Source organism: Brachyhypopomus gauderio, chromosome 11, assembly GCF_052324685.1.
Source record: "Brachyhypopomus gauderio isolate BG-103 chromosome 11, BGAUD_0.2, whole genome shotgun sequence".
NCBI lineage: Eukaryota > Metazoa > Chordata > Actinopteri > Gymnotiformes > Hypopomidae > Brachyhypopomus > Brachyhypopomus gauderio.
Window position 1 is genome coordinate 4961816 of NC_135221.1, and position 17083 is coordinate 4978898.

General features: G+C 44.1%; 2 protein-coding genes and 1 non-coding gene across 4 annotated transcripts; 1 reads left to right on the forward strand and 2 right to left on the reverse strand.

Annotated features, from left to right (window-relative positions):
- Window positions 1-149: 149 nt before the first annotated feature.
- mospd1 (motile sperm domain containing 1) lies at window positions 150-3148 on the forward strand. The gene is made up of 6 exons (XM_077021219.1): window positions 150-307; window positions 1105-1398; window positions 1507-1582; window positions 1702-1934; window positions 2539-2700; window positions 2802-3148. Exons 2-6 carry the CDS (start codon window positions 1245-1247, stop codon window positions 2831-2833), a joined length of 657 nt encoding a protein of 218 aa, XP_076877334.1. The 5' UTR covers window positions 150-307; window positions 1105-1244; the 3' UTR covers window positions 2834-3148.
- A 5721-nt stretch (window positions 3149-8869) lies between these two features.
- On the reverse strand, window positions 8870-15223 carry pabir2 (PABIR family member 2). Of its 2 annotated transcripts, none has more exons than XM_077021222.1 (10): window positions 14237-15223; window positions 13878-13956; window positions 13719-13772; window positions 13545-13588; window positions 12946-13000; window positions 12543-12647; window positions 12330-12415; window positions 12130-12194; window positions 11918-12014; window positions 8870-11480 (listed from the first exon to the last, which is right to left on the reverse strand). In XM_077021222.1, exons 1-10 carry the CDS (start codon window positions 14359-14361, stop codon window positions 11345-11347), a joined length of 846 nt encoding a protein of 281 aa, XP_076877337.1. In that variant the 5' UTR covers window positions 14362-15223; the 3' UTR covers window positions 8870-11344. The 2 variants fall into 2 exon arrangements, with proteins under 2 accessions (XP_076877337.1, XP_076877336.1); XM_077021221.1 differs by having other exon boundaries at window positions 11918-12020; window positions 14237-15219.
- LOC143527707 (small nucleolar RNA U109) lies at window positions 12725-12882 on the reverse strand. Its single transcript, XR_013134242.1, has one exon. It is a non-coding gene; the product is annotated as a small nucleolar RNA U109 (small nucleolar RNA).
- Window positions 15224-17083: the final 1860 nt, after the last annotated feature.

Here is a 17083-nt window from a genome sequence, read left to right on the forward strand (position 1 = left end):
TAACTGGTTGTGGTTGGTCACGGCTAGCTGCTACCTCGCTATTTTGTACACCTCACTATTAAATCATACTTTATTTCGAAAAAAAGTGATTTTCAGTCAAGTACACTGAGCTAGCCTAGCTTAGCTATGCAGCTCACGGCGTCAACGGCCATTACGTCATCGATCGACTCCGGCGGAACGGGCCAATCAGCGGAGTCCTCCTGTATCCCGGCATTCACCGCGCGACCTGCAGCGTATTGACAAAGAGAGAAAACAGGGTGGGATCTACACCAACGCCTCGGCTCCGAAAATAACAATCGCCAATAAGGTAGTGAACGTTTGCTCTTATTAACGATATTAGACGCGAGCGAGGCGACTGCGGGATAACACGTTTGGTGTCAGATGTGCCCGAGTTAATAAAAAATCAGCGCTGTTTCATCATTTAGTCCGGCTAGCTAGCTAACCCAGCTAGCCAGAACAGCTGATGACCCGCGGCGCGTGAGCTGGATCTACCTTCACTGCAGCTCTTATACTTCATGATCTGATCACACAACACCAGGGAGCGCCTGTTATTACTCTCCATGGCTTAAATTAGTGGAGACATTGCTACAGTAGGCTAGCCTACCCTAGCTATATGATGAGTAGCCAGTCTTTGTCTAATGAGAGCAGACCTGCGCCCCAGGGGGGGATCTGCCACGGTGTTTGTCTTTGTGTGATCGATCTGTCGTCTCACAAACACACACTTGTGTTCTAGCATGGCCAAATGTCAGAGCCTGTGTGATCTGTGTGTACTAGCTGGTAGTGAGAATAGATCAGCACGCAGAAACAGCTCTGTTGTTGCCAACTGTATGGCTAAGCGTTGTTTACTGTTTGGTAGGTTGGCATATATTCCTAAAGTATAGTTGAACGGCGCACAGTCATTGCTAGATGTAGTGAGAACGTGTAGACGATGGTTTTGTTGAGGTATGAAGTATTGCGAAATACCCCCCATGCGTTTGAGCTTGCAGTAAACACGATCACATGACTAGCCACGTGGAAGCACTAAAGAGGGAATATCACGCGACATTCGTGAAATAGTTCTCGGTTCTGTTAATGGGAAGACGTGCGAACACCTTTGTTTTACAGGCTGATCGTCATGCCCGGGAGGAGCTGAGAGAGTAAGGCTTGTGGAAGTTTAAGGGAGCGTCTGCACCCTCCAGCACACAGACAGAGAGGCAGAGAGAGACAGAGAAGGAAAAGCCGGAACGTGCACCCAGTGCGTGCCAATGCAGCAACAGAATCGGCAGCCTGACCTGGTGGAAGGAAGACTTCCTGTGTTCGTGTTCCCCACTGAACTGGTTTTCTATGCAGACAAGCAGTCGTCGCACAAGCAGGTGCTCACCCTCTACAACCCATATGAGTTCGCACTCAAGTTCAAAGGTGAGCGGCAGTTCAGTGATCGTTCGTTGTTGTCCTGCACATGTCATGCAACAGTTTGTCCTCCCCACAAATACCACATTTGCATAACTTTTTACTTCTTTCCACCAGTTATGTGCACAGCACCAAACAAGTATGCGGTAGTCGATGCCACGGGGGCTGTTAGACCACAATGCTGTGTAGACATGTAAGCCATGCCTTTGCTTATACAGGTCTTTAAGTTTTCTGTGGTGGTCTCAAGCTTGCTAAAGAACCTTTATAAAGTCACGGTGCTCCTTCCTCACCCTCTTCCTCATCACTGCACAGTGTGATTCGCCACAGGGACATGCGCGCCTGCCACTACGGCGTGATCGACAAGTTCCGACTGCAGGTGTCTGAGCAGAGCCAGCGGAAGGCTCTGGGCAGGAAGGACGTGATGGCCACCCTGTTGCCCTCTGCTGGCCAGGAGCAACCCCAGGCCCCGCCCCAGGAGGAGGAGCGGAGGATGAAGGAGCAGCTGAGTGACAGCGTGTTCTTTGAGCAGCCTGCCATCCAGACAGGTACTTCGTTTAGTCTAAAGAGCTTGATGGGTTAAAACATGACTCTGGGGGGCGGGGGTTGTTTTTCCATTCTTTTGCCCTTGTGTCATAAGTTGCCCTTTGCCAGTATTTGCCCCCGAACCATACTGGGATCACGCTCCTTGATTTACATGCAGCCTACTGCAATTTACATTTATGTCACAAGGTAGCACTAGAGAGCTAAATTCATGCCAAGGAGTGAACCAAGTGGTGGTTTCGTGTACATGTCACGTGATTATGAAGCACTCCACTCCCTCCTGCAGGAGGACTTGCGATTAGAGACTGAAGTGTTTATGCAGTTAGATACAAAGGATATTATATGAACATTTTGAACAAATAGGACAGTGGTCACTTCATTCTTGTCCCTCTTTACCCAGAGAGAAAAACTCAGCATTGTCATCTTTTGGACTAATTAGATTATGCAAAAGACACGGAAACCTCCTGGGAGGCCCTTATGCAGGCACCATAGACAGGGAGATAAAAGAATTACAATAGGCAATTGCAGACGTTGCTGGAGACTGAGACCTGAATGTTTTATGAGCTTCCATGCTACCTATGCAAATGTGTGTGTGTGTGTGTGTAACAGAGAGTCGTGCAGCATCTGGGGGCCCCAGCCTGCTGACAGTCCTCCTGGGCCTGGTGTGTATGGCAGCCCTGATGTTACCTACCCTAGGAGAGCAGGAGTCCACAGTGCCTGTCTACCTCCACTTAAGTGTTAACAAGAAACTTGTAGCTGCTTATGTATTAGGTGAGTTGTACCAGGAACGTTTGAGAACTACGCACCTCGAGCTGTGAAATTGCAAATGAGATTTGGAAAAAATAATTCTTGCTCCACGTGTTCTCACGCAGGTCTTCTTACAATGGTTATCCTGCGCACGTGAGTGACCGCTGGATAACGGTGGAACTCGGAAGAAGGAAATTAGAAGAACCCGAACGGTTGAGGGGAGAGTGGTGAGCGCGGGTAGCGCCAAACGAAACAAACAAACAGGCTGCCCTCTTAACGGGAACTAACTGCTCGAATGACATTTCAGATTTGTAGACACAATGAAGATGCAAGATGCAGTGGAGGAACTCTAGGTGTACAAACGGAAACGCTGACTGAGCTGGCAAATGAGCCACGCTGACTATCAGGGGAGGTGGGAATGGGACGTGTGTAGAGCCATGTGGATACGTTAAATTAAATGTGTTTTACGTCATGTCATTTGTGTCTGTGGCATTTTGTCGCCTTATTGAGAGTTCTATGTTGAATATTCGTCTTGTGTACGTATCACCCGTTAAGTTTGTGAGGTGAGAGTCTTGATCTCATTTCATAGCAACAGCCATACTTGTGCCTTTCCATGTTTTGGGTTTGATCTTTACAAAAATGCTGATTACATGTTTGCACAGAAATAACAGTTGATTCTAAAAAATACACTTTTTTGATGGTGTAACCTGTGGTGGGATGTTTAAATAGCTACAGCAAAGTCTGTGCAAATGACCAGTACAGATTTCAGATTGTTGTTCGAGCTTAATCCTGACAAATTTGTGATCATATTTTGAAATGGTGCTAAGACTGTAGACACAGTATTTTTGCCTGGGTTGGCCCTTTCTTTGAAGTAATGATCCACTTTCATGCAGATCCACACATTTGTCCATAGGAGACTTTTGCAGCAACGGGAATAGGAAACAACAAATGTTTACATTTTAACAAAGTCATAAGTGTTTTAGGGGCGAAATTAGTAATTCCCACAAATTACTGCTGCTGTGTCATTTTGGAAGTTTAAAATGGCCTCGAGTACTAGTATTTACAAAATAGGTTTACTCCATTATGTTTGTGACCTACTGAACTAGCAATAAACATCATTTAACCTTTGTGTGAATGCACGTGTGCACATTCATACATGCAGGACCTGAGAACAACATATTATGGGGTGCATGACCAGGCTGCCACCGATCACTCGACTGACCAGTCACGTCCCACTGTTGTGTGCATGAGGGGCATCAGTGCACATGTGCACATCATTCACATCTTCACGCATAACATTGACTGTCCAGGGAATCTAGGCTGTAATTGTAACTGCATAACTGCTCTATGAGTTGTACAGCAAAATAAGCAATATTCTAACTTTATATATATATATATATATATAAACTACTAAAATAGCATCCTAGATCTCCATGAATAAAATATTCCAGTTGAAAATCTCTATTACATAATGGAATGCATTGAAAACAAAAGAACAAAAATGATCAATGTAAATCAAAATTATTATCCCATGGAGGGCTGGATTTGGAATCATACTCAAAATCAAATGACAGGTTGATCCAACTTCAGTGGAAATTCCTCAAGACAAGTTGAAATGAGGCCCAGTAGTGTGTGTGGCCTCCACGTGCCTGTATGACCTCCCTACAACACCTGGGCATGCTCCTGATGAGACTTCCCTACAACACCTGGACATGCTCCTGATGAGACCTCCCTACAACACCTGGACATGCTCCTGATGAGACCTCCCTACAACACCTGGGCATGCTCCTGATGAGACTTCCCTACAACACCTGGGCATGCTCCTGATGAGACTTCCCTACAACACCTGGACATGCTCCTGATGAGACCTCCCTACAACACCTGGGCATGCTCCTGATGAGACCTCCCTACAACACCTGGGCATGCTCCTGATGAGACCTCCCTACAACACCTGGGCATGCTCCTGATGAGACCTCCCTACAACACCTGGGCATGCTCCTGATGAGACCTCCCTACAACACCTGGACATGCTCCTGATGAGACCTCCCTACAACACCTGGACATGCTCCTGATGAGACCTCCCTACAACACCTGGACATGCTCCTGATGAGACCTCCCTACAACACCTGGACATGCTCCTGATGAGACCTCCCTACAATACCTGGACATGCTCCTGATGAGACCTCCCTACAACACCTGGACATGCTCCTGATGAGACCTCCCTACAACACCTGGACATGCTCCTGATGAGACCTCCCTACAACACCTGGACATGCTCCTGATGAGACCTCCCTACAACACCTGGACATGCTCCTGATGAGACCTCCCTACAACACCTGGACATGCTCCTGATGAGACAGCAGATGTTCTCCTGAGGAATCTCCTACCAGACCTGGATTAAAGCATCAGTTAACTTCTGAACAGTTTGTGGTGCAACGTGGCTTTGGTGGATGGAACGGGATATGTTGTCCCAGATGTGCTCAACTGGATCCAGCTCTGGGGGACGGGCGGGCCAGTCCATAGCATCAATGCCTTCATCATGCAGGAACTGCTGACACACTTCAGCCACATGAGGCCTAGTATTGTCATGTATCATAAGGAACCCAGGGCCCACTGCACCAGCATATGGTCTCACACACACTGCCAAACCGGTCATGCTGGAGGATGTTGCAGGCAGCAGAACGCTCTCCACGGCGTCTCCAGACTCTGTCACGTCCGTCACATGTGCTCAGTGTCAACCTGCTCTCGTCCGTAAAGAACACAGGGTGCCGGTGGCGAATATGCCAATCTTGGTGTTCCATGGTAAATGCCAATCACTCTGCATGGTGTAAGGCTGTGAGCACAAGCCCCACTTGTGGACGTCGGGCCCTCATACCACCTTAATGGAGTCTGTTTCTGACAATTTGAGCAGAAACACGGATATTAGTGGCTTGTTGGAGGTCATTTTGCAAGGCTCTGGCACCATTCCTCCTTTCCCAAAGGAGGAGGTTGCGGTCCTGCTGGGTCATTGTCCCCTCCGTGTCTCCTGGTGTACTGGCCTGTCTCCTGGTATCTGATACATACTCTGGAAGCTGTGCTGACAGACACAGCAAACCTTCTTGCCACAGCTTGTATTGATGTGCCATCCTGGATGAGCTGCACTACCTGAGCAACTTCTGTGGGTTGTAGACACAGCATCATGCTACCTCTATGGTGGGAGAACTGACAAAATACCAAAGTGACCAAAACATCAGCCAGCAGGATGAGAACAGAGAAAAGGTCTGTGGTCACCACCTGCAGATCAACTCCTTTATAGGGGGGCGGGTCTTGCTAATTGCCTCCCATTTCTACCTGTTGTCTGTTCCATTTGCACAACAGCAGGTGAAATTGATTCACAATTAGTGTTGCTGAACAGGTTGGATTCACAGGAGTGTTGTTTAAGTGTTCCCTTTATTTCTTTGAGCAGTGTAAACATTCCTCAGAGAGTCTGGTCCATATTGACATGATAACATCACGCAGTTGCTGCAGATTTGTCAGCTGCACATCCATGATGTGAATCTCTCGTTCCACCACATCTCTACTGGCTTGAAATCTGGTGACTGTGGAGGCCATTTGAGTACAGCGAACTCATTGTTGTGTTCAAGAACCTGTTTGAGATGATTTGTGCTTTATGACGTTATCCCGCTGGAAGTAGCCATCACAAGATGGGTACACTGTGGTCATAAAGGGATGGACATGGTCAGCAACAATACTCAGGTAGGCTGTGGCTTTGACACTATGCTCAATTGGTACTAATGGGCCCGAAGCGTGCCAGTGAAATATCCCCTTGACGCCAAATCCTGACCCTGCAATCCGAATGTCGCAGCAGAAATCAAGACCAGGCAACATTTTTTCCAATGTTCTGTCCAATTTTGGGGAGCCTGTGCAAATTGTAGTCTCAGTTTCCTGTTCTTAGCTGATAGGAGTGGCACCCAGTGTGGTCTTGCTGCTGTAGCCCATCTGCCTCAAGGTTCAACGTGTTGTCCATTCAGAGATTCTCTTCTGCATGCATAACGACTGGTTATTTGAGTTAATGTTGGAGTTCTATCAGCTTGAAACAGTCTGGCCATTCTCCTCTGACCTCTGGCATCAACAAGGCATTTGTGCCCACAGAACTGACGCTCACTGGATATTTTCTCCATTTTGGACCATTCTCTGTAAACCCTAGAGATGGTTGTGCATGAAAATCCCAGATGATCAGCAGTTTCTGAAATACTCAGACAAGCCCATCTGGTACAAACAACCATGCCATGTTCATAATCACTTATATCACCTTTCTTCCCCATTCTGACGCTCTGTTTGAACTACAGCAGATCATCTTGGCCATGTCTACATGACTAAATGCATGGAGTTGCCATGTGATTGGCTGATTCTACATTGGGCAGGTGTACCTAATAAAAGGGCCGGTGAGTGTGTATGTATGTGTATATATATATATATATATATATATATATATATATATATATATATATATATATATATATACACACTGTGTGCAGAATTATTAGGCAAGTGAGTATTTTGATCACATCATCCTTTTTATACATGTTGTCCTACTCCAAGCTGTATAGGCTTGAAAGCCAACTACCAATTAAGTAAATCAGGTGATGTGCATCTCTGTAATGAGAAGGGGTGTGGCCCAATGACATCAACACCTTATATAAGGTGTGCTTAATTATTAGGCAACTTCCTTTCCTTTGGCAAAATGGGTCAGAAGAGAGATTTGACGGACTCTGAAAAGTCAAAAATTGTGAGATGACTTGCAGAGGGATGCAGCAGTCTTGAAATTGCCAAACTTTTGAAGCGGGATCACCGAACAATCAAGCGTTTTGTGACAAATAGCCTACAGGGTCGCAGGAAGCGTGTTGAAAAGAAAAGGCGCAAAATAACAGCCCATGAACTGAGGAAAATCAGGCGTGAAGTTGCCAAGATGCCATTTGCCACCAGTTCTACCATATTTCAGAGCTGCAACGTTACTGGAGTATCAAAAAGCACAAGGTGTGCAGTACTCAGGGACATGGCTAAGGTAAGGAAGGCTGAAAACCGACCACCTTTGAACAAGAAACATAAGCTAAAACGTCAAGACTGGGCCAAGAAATATCTTAAGACTGATTTTTCTAAGGTTTTATGGACTGATGAAATGAGAGTGACTCTTGATGGACCAGATGGATGGGCCCGAGGCTGGATCAGTAAAGGGCAGAGAGCTCCAATTCGACTCAGACGCCAGCAAGGTGGAGGTGGAGTACTGTTATGGGCTGGTATAATCAAAAATGAACTTGTGGGACCTTTTCGGGTTGAGGATGGAGTGAAGATCAACTCCCAGACCTACTGCCAGTTTCTGGAAGACACCTTCTTCAAGCAGTGGTACAGGAAGAAGTCGGTATCGTTCAAGAAAAACATGATTTTCATGCAGGACAATGCCCCATCACATGCATCCAAATACTCCACAGCGTGGCTGGCCAGTAAAGGTCTAAAAGAAGAAAAAATAATGACCTTGTTCACCTGATCTGAACCCCATAGAGAACATGTGGTCCATCATAAAACGTGAGATCTACAGGGAGGGAAAACAGTACACCTCTCTGAACAGTGTCTGGGAAGCTGTAGTGGCTGCTGCACGCCATGTTGATCATAAACAGATCAAGCAACTGACAGAATCTATGGATGGAAGACTTCTGAGTGTCATCATGAAGAAAGGTGGCTATATTGGTCACTAATTTGGTTTTGGTTTTGAATGTCAGAAATGTTTATTTCTAAATTTTGTTATATTGGTTTACCTGGTGGAAAATAAACAAGTGAGATGGGTATATATTTGTCTCTTATTAGGTTGCCTAATAATTCTGCACAGTAATAATTGCCTGCATAAACAGATATCCTCCTAAGATAGCCAAATCTAAAAAAAAAACACTCCAACTTTCTAAAATATTAAACTTTGATATTTGAGTCTTTTGGGTTGATTGAGAACATAGTTTTTGTTCAATAATAAAAATAATCCTCTCAAATACAACTTGCCTAATAATTCTGCACACAGTGTGTGTGTGTGTGTGTGTATATATATATATATATATATACACACACACACACATATATACATATATATTACACACATACATATATGGGTGTATAATGCGTGTATGTATACATAATGGAAATATGTAAATGTGACAGACCCACTGTATCTCTCCTACTGTAGAAGAGGTTTATTTCATTCACAAGTAAAATCGAAAGCACTTCCTCGTCACACATACATATTGTGACCGTCCTCTGGCATTGAGGATTGCTGTAAACTGTACATTTGGAGTTAACAGATGACTCAACTGAGCAGTGACCCGTTTGGAGAAAAAAAAACAAAAGAAAGCCACCCTGCTGTGCCCATACGAGAACGAAAGGGTCAGCGTGACCCATGAGGGGGTTGTTTTAAATACCCCCCACCCCCCTATTGAAGTACTGATTAACTGTTATGCAAATCTGTACTGCACCACACTGTACAGGCTAAGACACATTAGTCTGTAATTGACAATTCAGATAGTGGCTGTACGGGACACAAACGCTAATGTAGTTACCACGGTGCAGTTCTGTCCCACTACTACTGAACTTTCTTACTATACTACCAGGAAAAGTACAAGTGGGATGTGCTTAATACCAAAACACCAAACATTTAGGACAAATAATTTATTTTGCAATCTGAAGATCACTGATGTGAAGGGGAGAAGATATTTTGTCCATGTAGAGGAGAGCACAACAAAGACTGAATCATTTAAGAACCCAACTCGCTCCTCAAAACTTCAACAAAACACATGTTCACTCTTTTAAAAAGTACCCCGTTCAGCAATTCTACTTGACAGCTTCAATTAAATAAAAGATCAGACAAGTCCACAGGACAAAAAACAAGTGTGTAAAGCAAACCACAAACACTTCAACCATAGATACAGTACAGAAAGGGGACCCACACAACCCATGTACTGCTTTCTGTTGGCGAAGACAGACATTCAGATCAGAAGGATGTACACTGCAGTTTTGAGTCAGCCATTTTCTGACATAGAAGAAGGTGGGGAAAACACATACCCTTAAGTTCAATTAAGCAAAAAATAGAATTTACCATCACTTCTGTGCCTGCAACTAAAAATTGAGTTTATGATTTATCATATCATGCTCTCAGGAAATATTCAATTTTTCCTTAATGACACGGATTTATAAAACCATTTACAAAAAAATACTATTTACTAAAATAACTAAAGCCCAAATGAACAGCAACTTACACAAATACAATTTTACATCTCATATATACAGTCCTTTAATGGCACACTACTTCAGTGAATCAGCAGGTGACCTTCCTCAGCAAGAAATTATTATTTTCTTTTTTTATGATGACAATTCATTACCACCTCCGCATGTTCAAACTTCAACAGCAGCCAATTACTTCCTCCATAGATCCAAACTGCTTCATTAATAAAATTCTTTTTGCGGTGTCTCAGTAGTCCACCCCATCAAAAAGATACAGAACAAAAACAATCCCTTTCATTTAAGGATGGCACTGTTGCCCAGTGCAAAACTCCAAAGGCAAAAATACAGCAAGCCCATAAGCCTTAAAGGGTTGTAAAATAGGCCACAGTCAGTCAACCAACAGTCACAGTTTAATTTCTCTGCATATTCGCTAAAGCTACGACAGATCTATGCCCTGAAGACAAACCAGAAGTCAGACCGTAGAGATGTACTGTAGTGTTCAAATCCTGGATTTAGTGGTAATCGTCCCCCTTAATACTGCATTCCGATTAACATTTGTTCCCATGCAAACACCACTGATGGTGATCGTTAGCTTCACCTGTGACACAAACTCATTCGGGTTGTTCCCTCTTCCGCCACCTACGAATATCAAGAGAGATTCATTCTTATATGCTTAACTACCCCGGCAGAGACAATTCAGTTTGCAAATGTATGCGCACACAATTAATTGCACTGCAGATAAAACTACAAAAGAGGCCGACTGTCAGTTAACTGGTCACTTTTCAGACACTTTTGACATCCTGACAAGCAAATAACTATGACATATTTACATACTTACAATGAAAAACAAGCAGAACAAAAAATAAATAAGTTAAATCCTTTTCACACAATACCTGTTGACAATCTGCTTATGCCAATAAATGACCTAAAGTCTTGGATACAGCCCACAGGAAAGCTAATGGTTCTGTTGTGAGAGGGAACACTTCTCTCTCTAAAAGCCATACCCATATTATGGCGTCATTCCTCTAATATAAAAGAACTACAATCAAGTCAGAGAGAGAAGTGTGCAATGCTCTGGAACTCTGTTCACTTTTATATGAAGCCACGCCCCATTCATTACATCCTTTAAATAGCAGCTGGTGAAAACAGCATTCAGTCTTCTACCCTACCGATTACCCTGATGGTACAGTCCACACAAAGACCCCACAGGGCAAACCCCACAGGGCTTTGCGTTCCTTTAAAACCATCTGCCCCTCAACACTCCCACTAGAAAGCAAAGCCCAGGAGAATCCGAAGACCAGAACACAAGGCTGGGAAGGCATAGGAGCAGAAGTTTAAAATGAACGCAGAGAGCCTGCAGATTGCCTCCTCGCCTGCCGGCCTCCAGGAAAACTGACTCATTTGGGGGAGGTCCGGGACTGGGAGAGACTCATTTGGGGGAGAGGTCCTGGAGGGGAGTGACTGGGGAGTTGCTTGACGAGGGGGAAACTCCCTCCATTTTAGCTGGAGAACCAGAGGAGGAGCCAATGCTGCTGAGGCTTCCATCGAGAAGGTCCGGAGACAGACTATTGGAGGAGAAAATCAGACATTACAGACCACAACATGACCCAGACCACCCAGAAAATAAGTTGTACGGCAGTCATAGACGAGGACAAACGAGGGAGCCAGTGATCTTAAAGTAGAACAGCAAAGTGTTAACAACTTAAGCTTTTACCAGAGATAAGGTCTGCCGTTTTACTACATTGACTTAATGTTACAGAAGGAATTTATTTGATCTAGTCAAATGATCCGACAGAATTGGGACCTCCCCGAGCCCCAGATATGCTTCATAAGTTTCCTGAAGCATTTCGCAACTCAGACGTTCAGATATAAAAGCAATTTTTGCCCAACTGTGAAACCTTGCTTTGATTCTCATGGCATGGACTGTGTTTAGCCATGTGCTTCATCACTAGTTACACCACACACCAATTTCATCAACATGTTGTAGCCCTCAATGACTCACCAAGAGGTGAGTTCTGGCAGGTGGGCGGGTTCTGTGGACAGCATGGTGGTGGTACCCTGGAATAGTCTCTTGGGCTGGCTCTCTGGTTCCATCTCACCTGAAACTTGCGATCAACAGTAAGGATTCAACAAAAGCCCATTTCATGGTCCTGAATTCATAATCACACCACCATAATCACTAAGGCTTCTTCTACTGTGGGGATGGTGCCTCACCTTTACGTTTGATCGGGCCCAAGATGCTGGGTCTAATACAGTTGATGGGGCTCTGACTCCTCCTGCTGAGGAACCAAACAGGAACAATGCTACTGTTAAGCACCCAATTGTTTCCACATGCTACTAGAATAAGAGGGGCCAAGATTTATTGGTTGGTCGTGGGGACTTTTGTTTTGGCGTCGAGGCTGCTGGAGGCTCACCTGAAGCGGCGCGTGGGGCTGGGGACGGGGCTGGGATTCAGACCGTTACTGCTCACCAAGATTTGCAGGGATGGAGAGAAACACTGCTGCTCATTGAAAGGAGGACATTTGCGAGAGCGTGAGCACATCTTGATACCACACAGTCCGCACTCTACAAACCACTGTGGACCACAAGGGTCAAAGACATCAACCAGAGCAACCCTGCATACAAACCTTCTTCCCAATGCTTCTGGTGGGAGACGGCGCTGGAGACACGGGAACAAAATCGATACGTTTTGGGGACGACGATGACGACGACTTCTCAAAGTCGTTGTCACTCTGGAACAGACGAGACAGACGCTCAATCATTTCACCAATACCGGAGGGCAGTTCATGGCATCAAAATGCAACCGGTGTATTGTTGGAGTATTATACTACCGACGCAGCCTGCTCTTGAGAGACTGGTGGCCCTGTTAACTCCATGTGCTTTACTCTAGCATGCACCTTCACTCACGACCATCTCATCAGTGTGGAGAGGCGGAAATGTTGGGGGCATTAAAGCCACAGCATGCAGACATTTAAAAAATCCTGTTTTTTAAAGGTACGTCCTGGTATAAAAGCATATGGTAGGACTTACCAGACTAAGACTCTCCTCCCATGACTGACTCATCTGCATGGCCGCTTGTACCTCCCTAATTAGTCATGAATGGGGGGAAAAAATAACCAAACAAATAAATAAAGAACCACAAAATAAATAGGAAACAGGTAAGTGAATCTGAAAGGTTAAAGGAATTAAGAGTTTAGATTAGAATAATAAATGAAAGCCAAACTATGACAGTCTATAATATTTAATATATATAATATTTAACATTGTATATAAGTACTTTCCTCAAATATTTGCTTTTAGATTCACAGACCACAAAATTAAGCCAGGTTCTAAACAGGCTAAAAAAAGCATTAAACTACTCAATTCTGAACAAAGGATGTCTTTTGAAGTCCAACACCAGAGCTTTCCTTTGTCTACAGAACATTCCTGATTGTTTTAACTTGCTTAGGTTAGCACACACGCCAAACACACTATATACATCTCTCACTTCAGCAAAACATGGGGATGTGTCCAGGCCTCAACATTCTTACTTTTAAAATTGAAAACAGCAGCACTCAGTTACTGGCTGTAACTCTCTTGCTCTAACAAACTTTCAAAATAAAAGAATCTACAGTGCCACAATTACTTACCGTTCATGAGCTGTTTCCCGGTTCATCACATCAACACCCTCCTCCTACAAATAATTACAGGAATTATAACCTCAACACCACAAAGTGAAGACATTCACAATTTATTTCAGCATTATTATTTTAACATTTGGACATTTTATTTTAATGTTTAGGTTTTCCACAATAAAAGTATACCTGTTTGATCTTTTGAAGTCTTGTGCTAGGGACTCGAACTGGGGAGGATGGAATCTAAATCAACAGCAAAGTAAGAAAGTAAGTAGCAAGTAAACTTGTGTAAATTATTAAAACAATAAAGATTAAACCAACAGGACTAACGGGACACAGGCTTCCTACCATGTTGGGTCGATGAACAAGAGTTGTGCTGTTTCTTCTGCTGCGTAGAACCTCTCTCTGGAAAACCTGAGAGTTGTCACTAAGAGAGAATATACAATTACTCATTATATTGGAAATAATGCAATCAAAAATTGTTAAATCTTTATTTGCCCGATTGATGTGCGAGCTTTATGCTACCAGTAGAGTTTATGGTCCTATCGACTCCCATTATTGCCCTCTTGCCTCTCTAGCAAGACTGTGAAACCAAACTCTTACAAGCCCATGACCGTAGCAGCCATGTAAGGCATGTTGTATTGCAGTATGGAGGCTAGGACTATTTTTTTGTTGTAAGCAATTTAAAATTAGTCAAGCTTATTAACCTTAAGCCATTTATCATTGGTTCGCTGTTGGATCGCCTCAAGTGCCCGTCATTCTGAACAAGCGAGGACGGAAGATCGACATCCAGATCCATCTTCTCCTGTGGCATCACTCCCTGGTTGTTCATGGCGAGTTACTGGCGTTCCTCGCACGTTTCCTACCGCGAATGTGTTTCGTACCCCCCGTGTGATCCTGCTACACAGCTACATCGTTGGAAACACCCAGGTAGCCAAAACCAGGACAGCGATTCAAGTTCTTATTTTCGTGCGTTCATCCCGTGGTGTGAAGACGAACGCGGCCTCCTGCGTGCTTTACACCGTCGGGGATCAAGCTCGGCCAGCGGCTACGACGCATCAACCCGACCGTGTGAGGTCGAGGCCTGGCGCCCGTGGCTCAAGACGTCCAGCCGTACCCATATTCAGAGTTTAACTCGAGTTTCGGTCAAAAAACTTGGACGTATCTGCGGCTAAACGGGAGCAAACGAACACCAGCGGGTCTCCATGCAGGAGTTGTGGTGGGAAAGACGGTCAAAATAAAGATGTCAGACCCCGGTCATTAAAAAAAACCCCGGCGTCGTGTTAGCACTAGTAGCCGTTGTTAGCAAACAAACCTGACGATACGTGGCTAGCGAGCTCGTGCGACACACGGCGTTTAGCTAGCTGGGCGCGAGCGTTAGCTAGCCAGCTAGCTAATTTGCTCGATGCTATGATGATGATGCGCGAGCCTGCGACGCTAAAACCGCCGACCAGGCGGTCTTCGTAAACGGACGAACGGCTACTTTCCGACGTCCCCGGTTCCGTGTGCGACGTTCAGGTCGACGATTTAGTTAGTGGCGTCAATCATTCCAAAGTTGTGTTTATCAATCCTTTTGGACGCCGCAGTGGACCTCGCGACTCAACCAAGCTTTCCCGCCCCTTCTTTTTCTACCAGATTGACCGACGGCGTCGTCAGCCAATCAGCGTGCGCTAGGTTGCGGGCCTGCTCGTTTTACAAACGAACCAAGGACTCGAGTGGCCAATGGGATTTGCGCCGTTTAAACGACTTCCTGGAGACGTTACGTATTACGTCACGTCGCACCGCCTTATCGTTCGGCCTAGCGAACGCATGCGCGCAGAGTTGTGTTACAAATGATCGGGTAAAAATAAAAATTCCAAGCTCTGTGGAAATATTTTGATGGAACCCATGAGTTTTATTGAAAATGCTGTATCTTATTCTTTGACTTTAACAGTTACTGCTGTTACTGAGTTGCCAGAATTCATTTATCTCCTGTTTTATACGCCTTACAATAACGGTCAAAGAAAAGCCGCCTGCTAAGTTTATATTAAGTTATAGTGAACGCTGTCACCGTTTACAAACGTTAAAAACACGTTCCTGATGTTACTGTTGTTTAACCATTTATAGGTCGTGGTCGAAATGTAGAACAACACAGCATAAAACAGACGGAATACTGGATCCTGGGCCTACCTTTCCTGCAGTACACGCCCACCCTGTGCTTCTCTCGCGTCCCACTGCCTGTTACATTTAGTTTTAGATGTTCTCACACTCCCACGGTTTCAAAGCTTGAGCTACAGACTTTATATTGCTTGTAGTCTTGTCCCCTTCAGTTAAAGTGGATCCTGTGTTAAGAGGCTATTGCCTCCTGTAGTGCAGAGTTGTGATATTAAACTATTATGCTATTATACTCACCACCTACCTTAAACCACTTTCTTAGCACGCACACCCACTTGCTCTCTTATTAGGCACACCTATAAAACAAACGAGTGAGAGAAATTGTAAGAGAGACACAGGACACTTACATCCTTCCTTTAGTTTTCATATTGACAAATTAATGCAGTTATTTTGCACTTATTAAATTGTCAATAACTTGTAAAGTTTCCTCATGATCTACCCATCTTCATATGTGTCTAGAAGATTTGATATGGAGTTATTGGAAGCAAATATATTGTGTAGCTCCAGGATGTCCCTCTGACTCATGTTACATGCATTTGTCATCGTTATGCTAAAGAATGACATCTGCTGTTACATCTCAAAGCTTGAAGCAACAATCAAAGCAGCGATTGTTTTAAAGATTATTGTCAAATATCAAACTAACATTGTTTTGATAATATTTAGAATACAAGTCTTTTAGGACTACTTTGCAAACTCTTCATAGGCATGGCCATTTCCCTAAGCAAATGAGAGTAGCTTGAGAAGCCAAGAGTTCACATTAGAGGGTGAAAGGGTAAGACACAGTGTGGCTCAGAAACCTGGTGACTAGAAAGGAAATCTTAAAGTAAGAAGCAAAGGAAAAATAACATACACAACTAATGAGTACACACCACTAGAGAATACAGACTATGACACCTGTAGGTGCTGTAAATGTAGTGTCTCCAAAATCCATAAGAAGAAACAAGCTATTTTTTAAAGGTCATACCTCCAATTCAGCACTTCAGTTATCAATATAATTACAATTGTATTAGCTATAACTTTAGATAAGATTACACCTAAATCTGGGTTCATTCACAGGTGCAGCAAGTTCTCATTGACACTATTCATTTTCACAATATAATGTATAATAATTAAAATTATTTTTATACAATATTCTTATAAACAATCTGGTCCCAGTATTACACTGGTCTTTTTCTGGCCTAGTTCTCTGTCTACGTTAACTGAACTGTGCATTGCATTTCTTCCACACAGAGCTCACAGGCTTGGTGAACTGAAAGTCACGTGTATGTGCAGCTCACTTTATGGCCTACTGTCTGCAACAGACAAAGTTTCTTTTCTCTGTCGTAATGAGAGACACAAGTTATTGAGCCAGGCGACTGAGGTTATTACTCGGGTCATGTGATGTTAATGCTGACTTGAGC

Bases quoted from the DNA above. Each gene is read 5' to 3' on its own strand.
- mospd1 (XM_077021219.1), top strand. From the start codon at position 1,245: ATGCAGCAACAGAATCGGCAGCCTGACCTGGTGGAAGGAAGACTTCCT. The intron at 1,583-1,701 runs GTAAGCCATGCC...ATCACTGCACAG, and splicing joins CCACAATGCTGTGTAGACAT to TGTGATTCGCCACAGGGACA. The intron at 2,701-2,801 runs GTGAGTTGTACC...GTTCTCACGCAG, and splicing joins TGTAGCTGCTTATGTATTAG to GTCTTCTTACAATGGTTATC.
- pabir2 (XM_077021221.1), bottom strand. From the start codon at position 14,361: ATGAACAACCAGGGAGTGATGCCACAGGAGAAGATGGATCTGGATGTC. The intron at 12,195-12,329 runs GTGAGCCTCCAG...TTGGTTCCTCAG, and splicing joins AGCCCCACGCGCCGCTTCAG to CAGGAGGAGTCAGAGCCCCA. The intron at 12,021-12,129 runs GTGAGGCACCAT...GTTGATCGCAAG, and splicing joins GGGCCCGATCAAACGTAAAG to TTTCAGGTGAGATGGAACCA.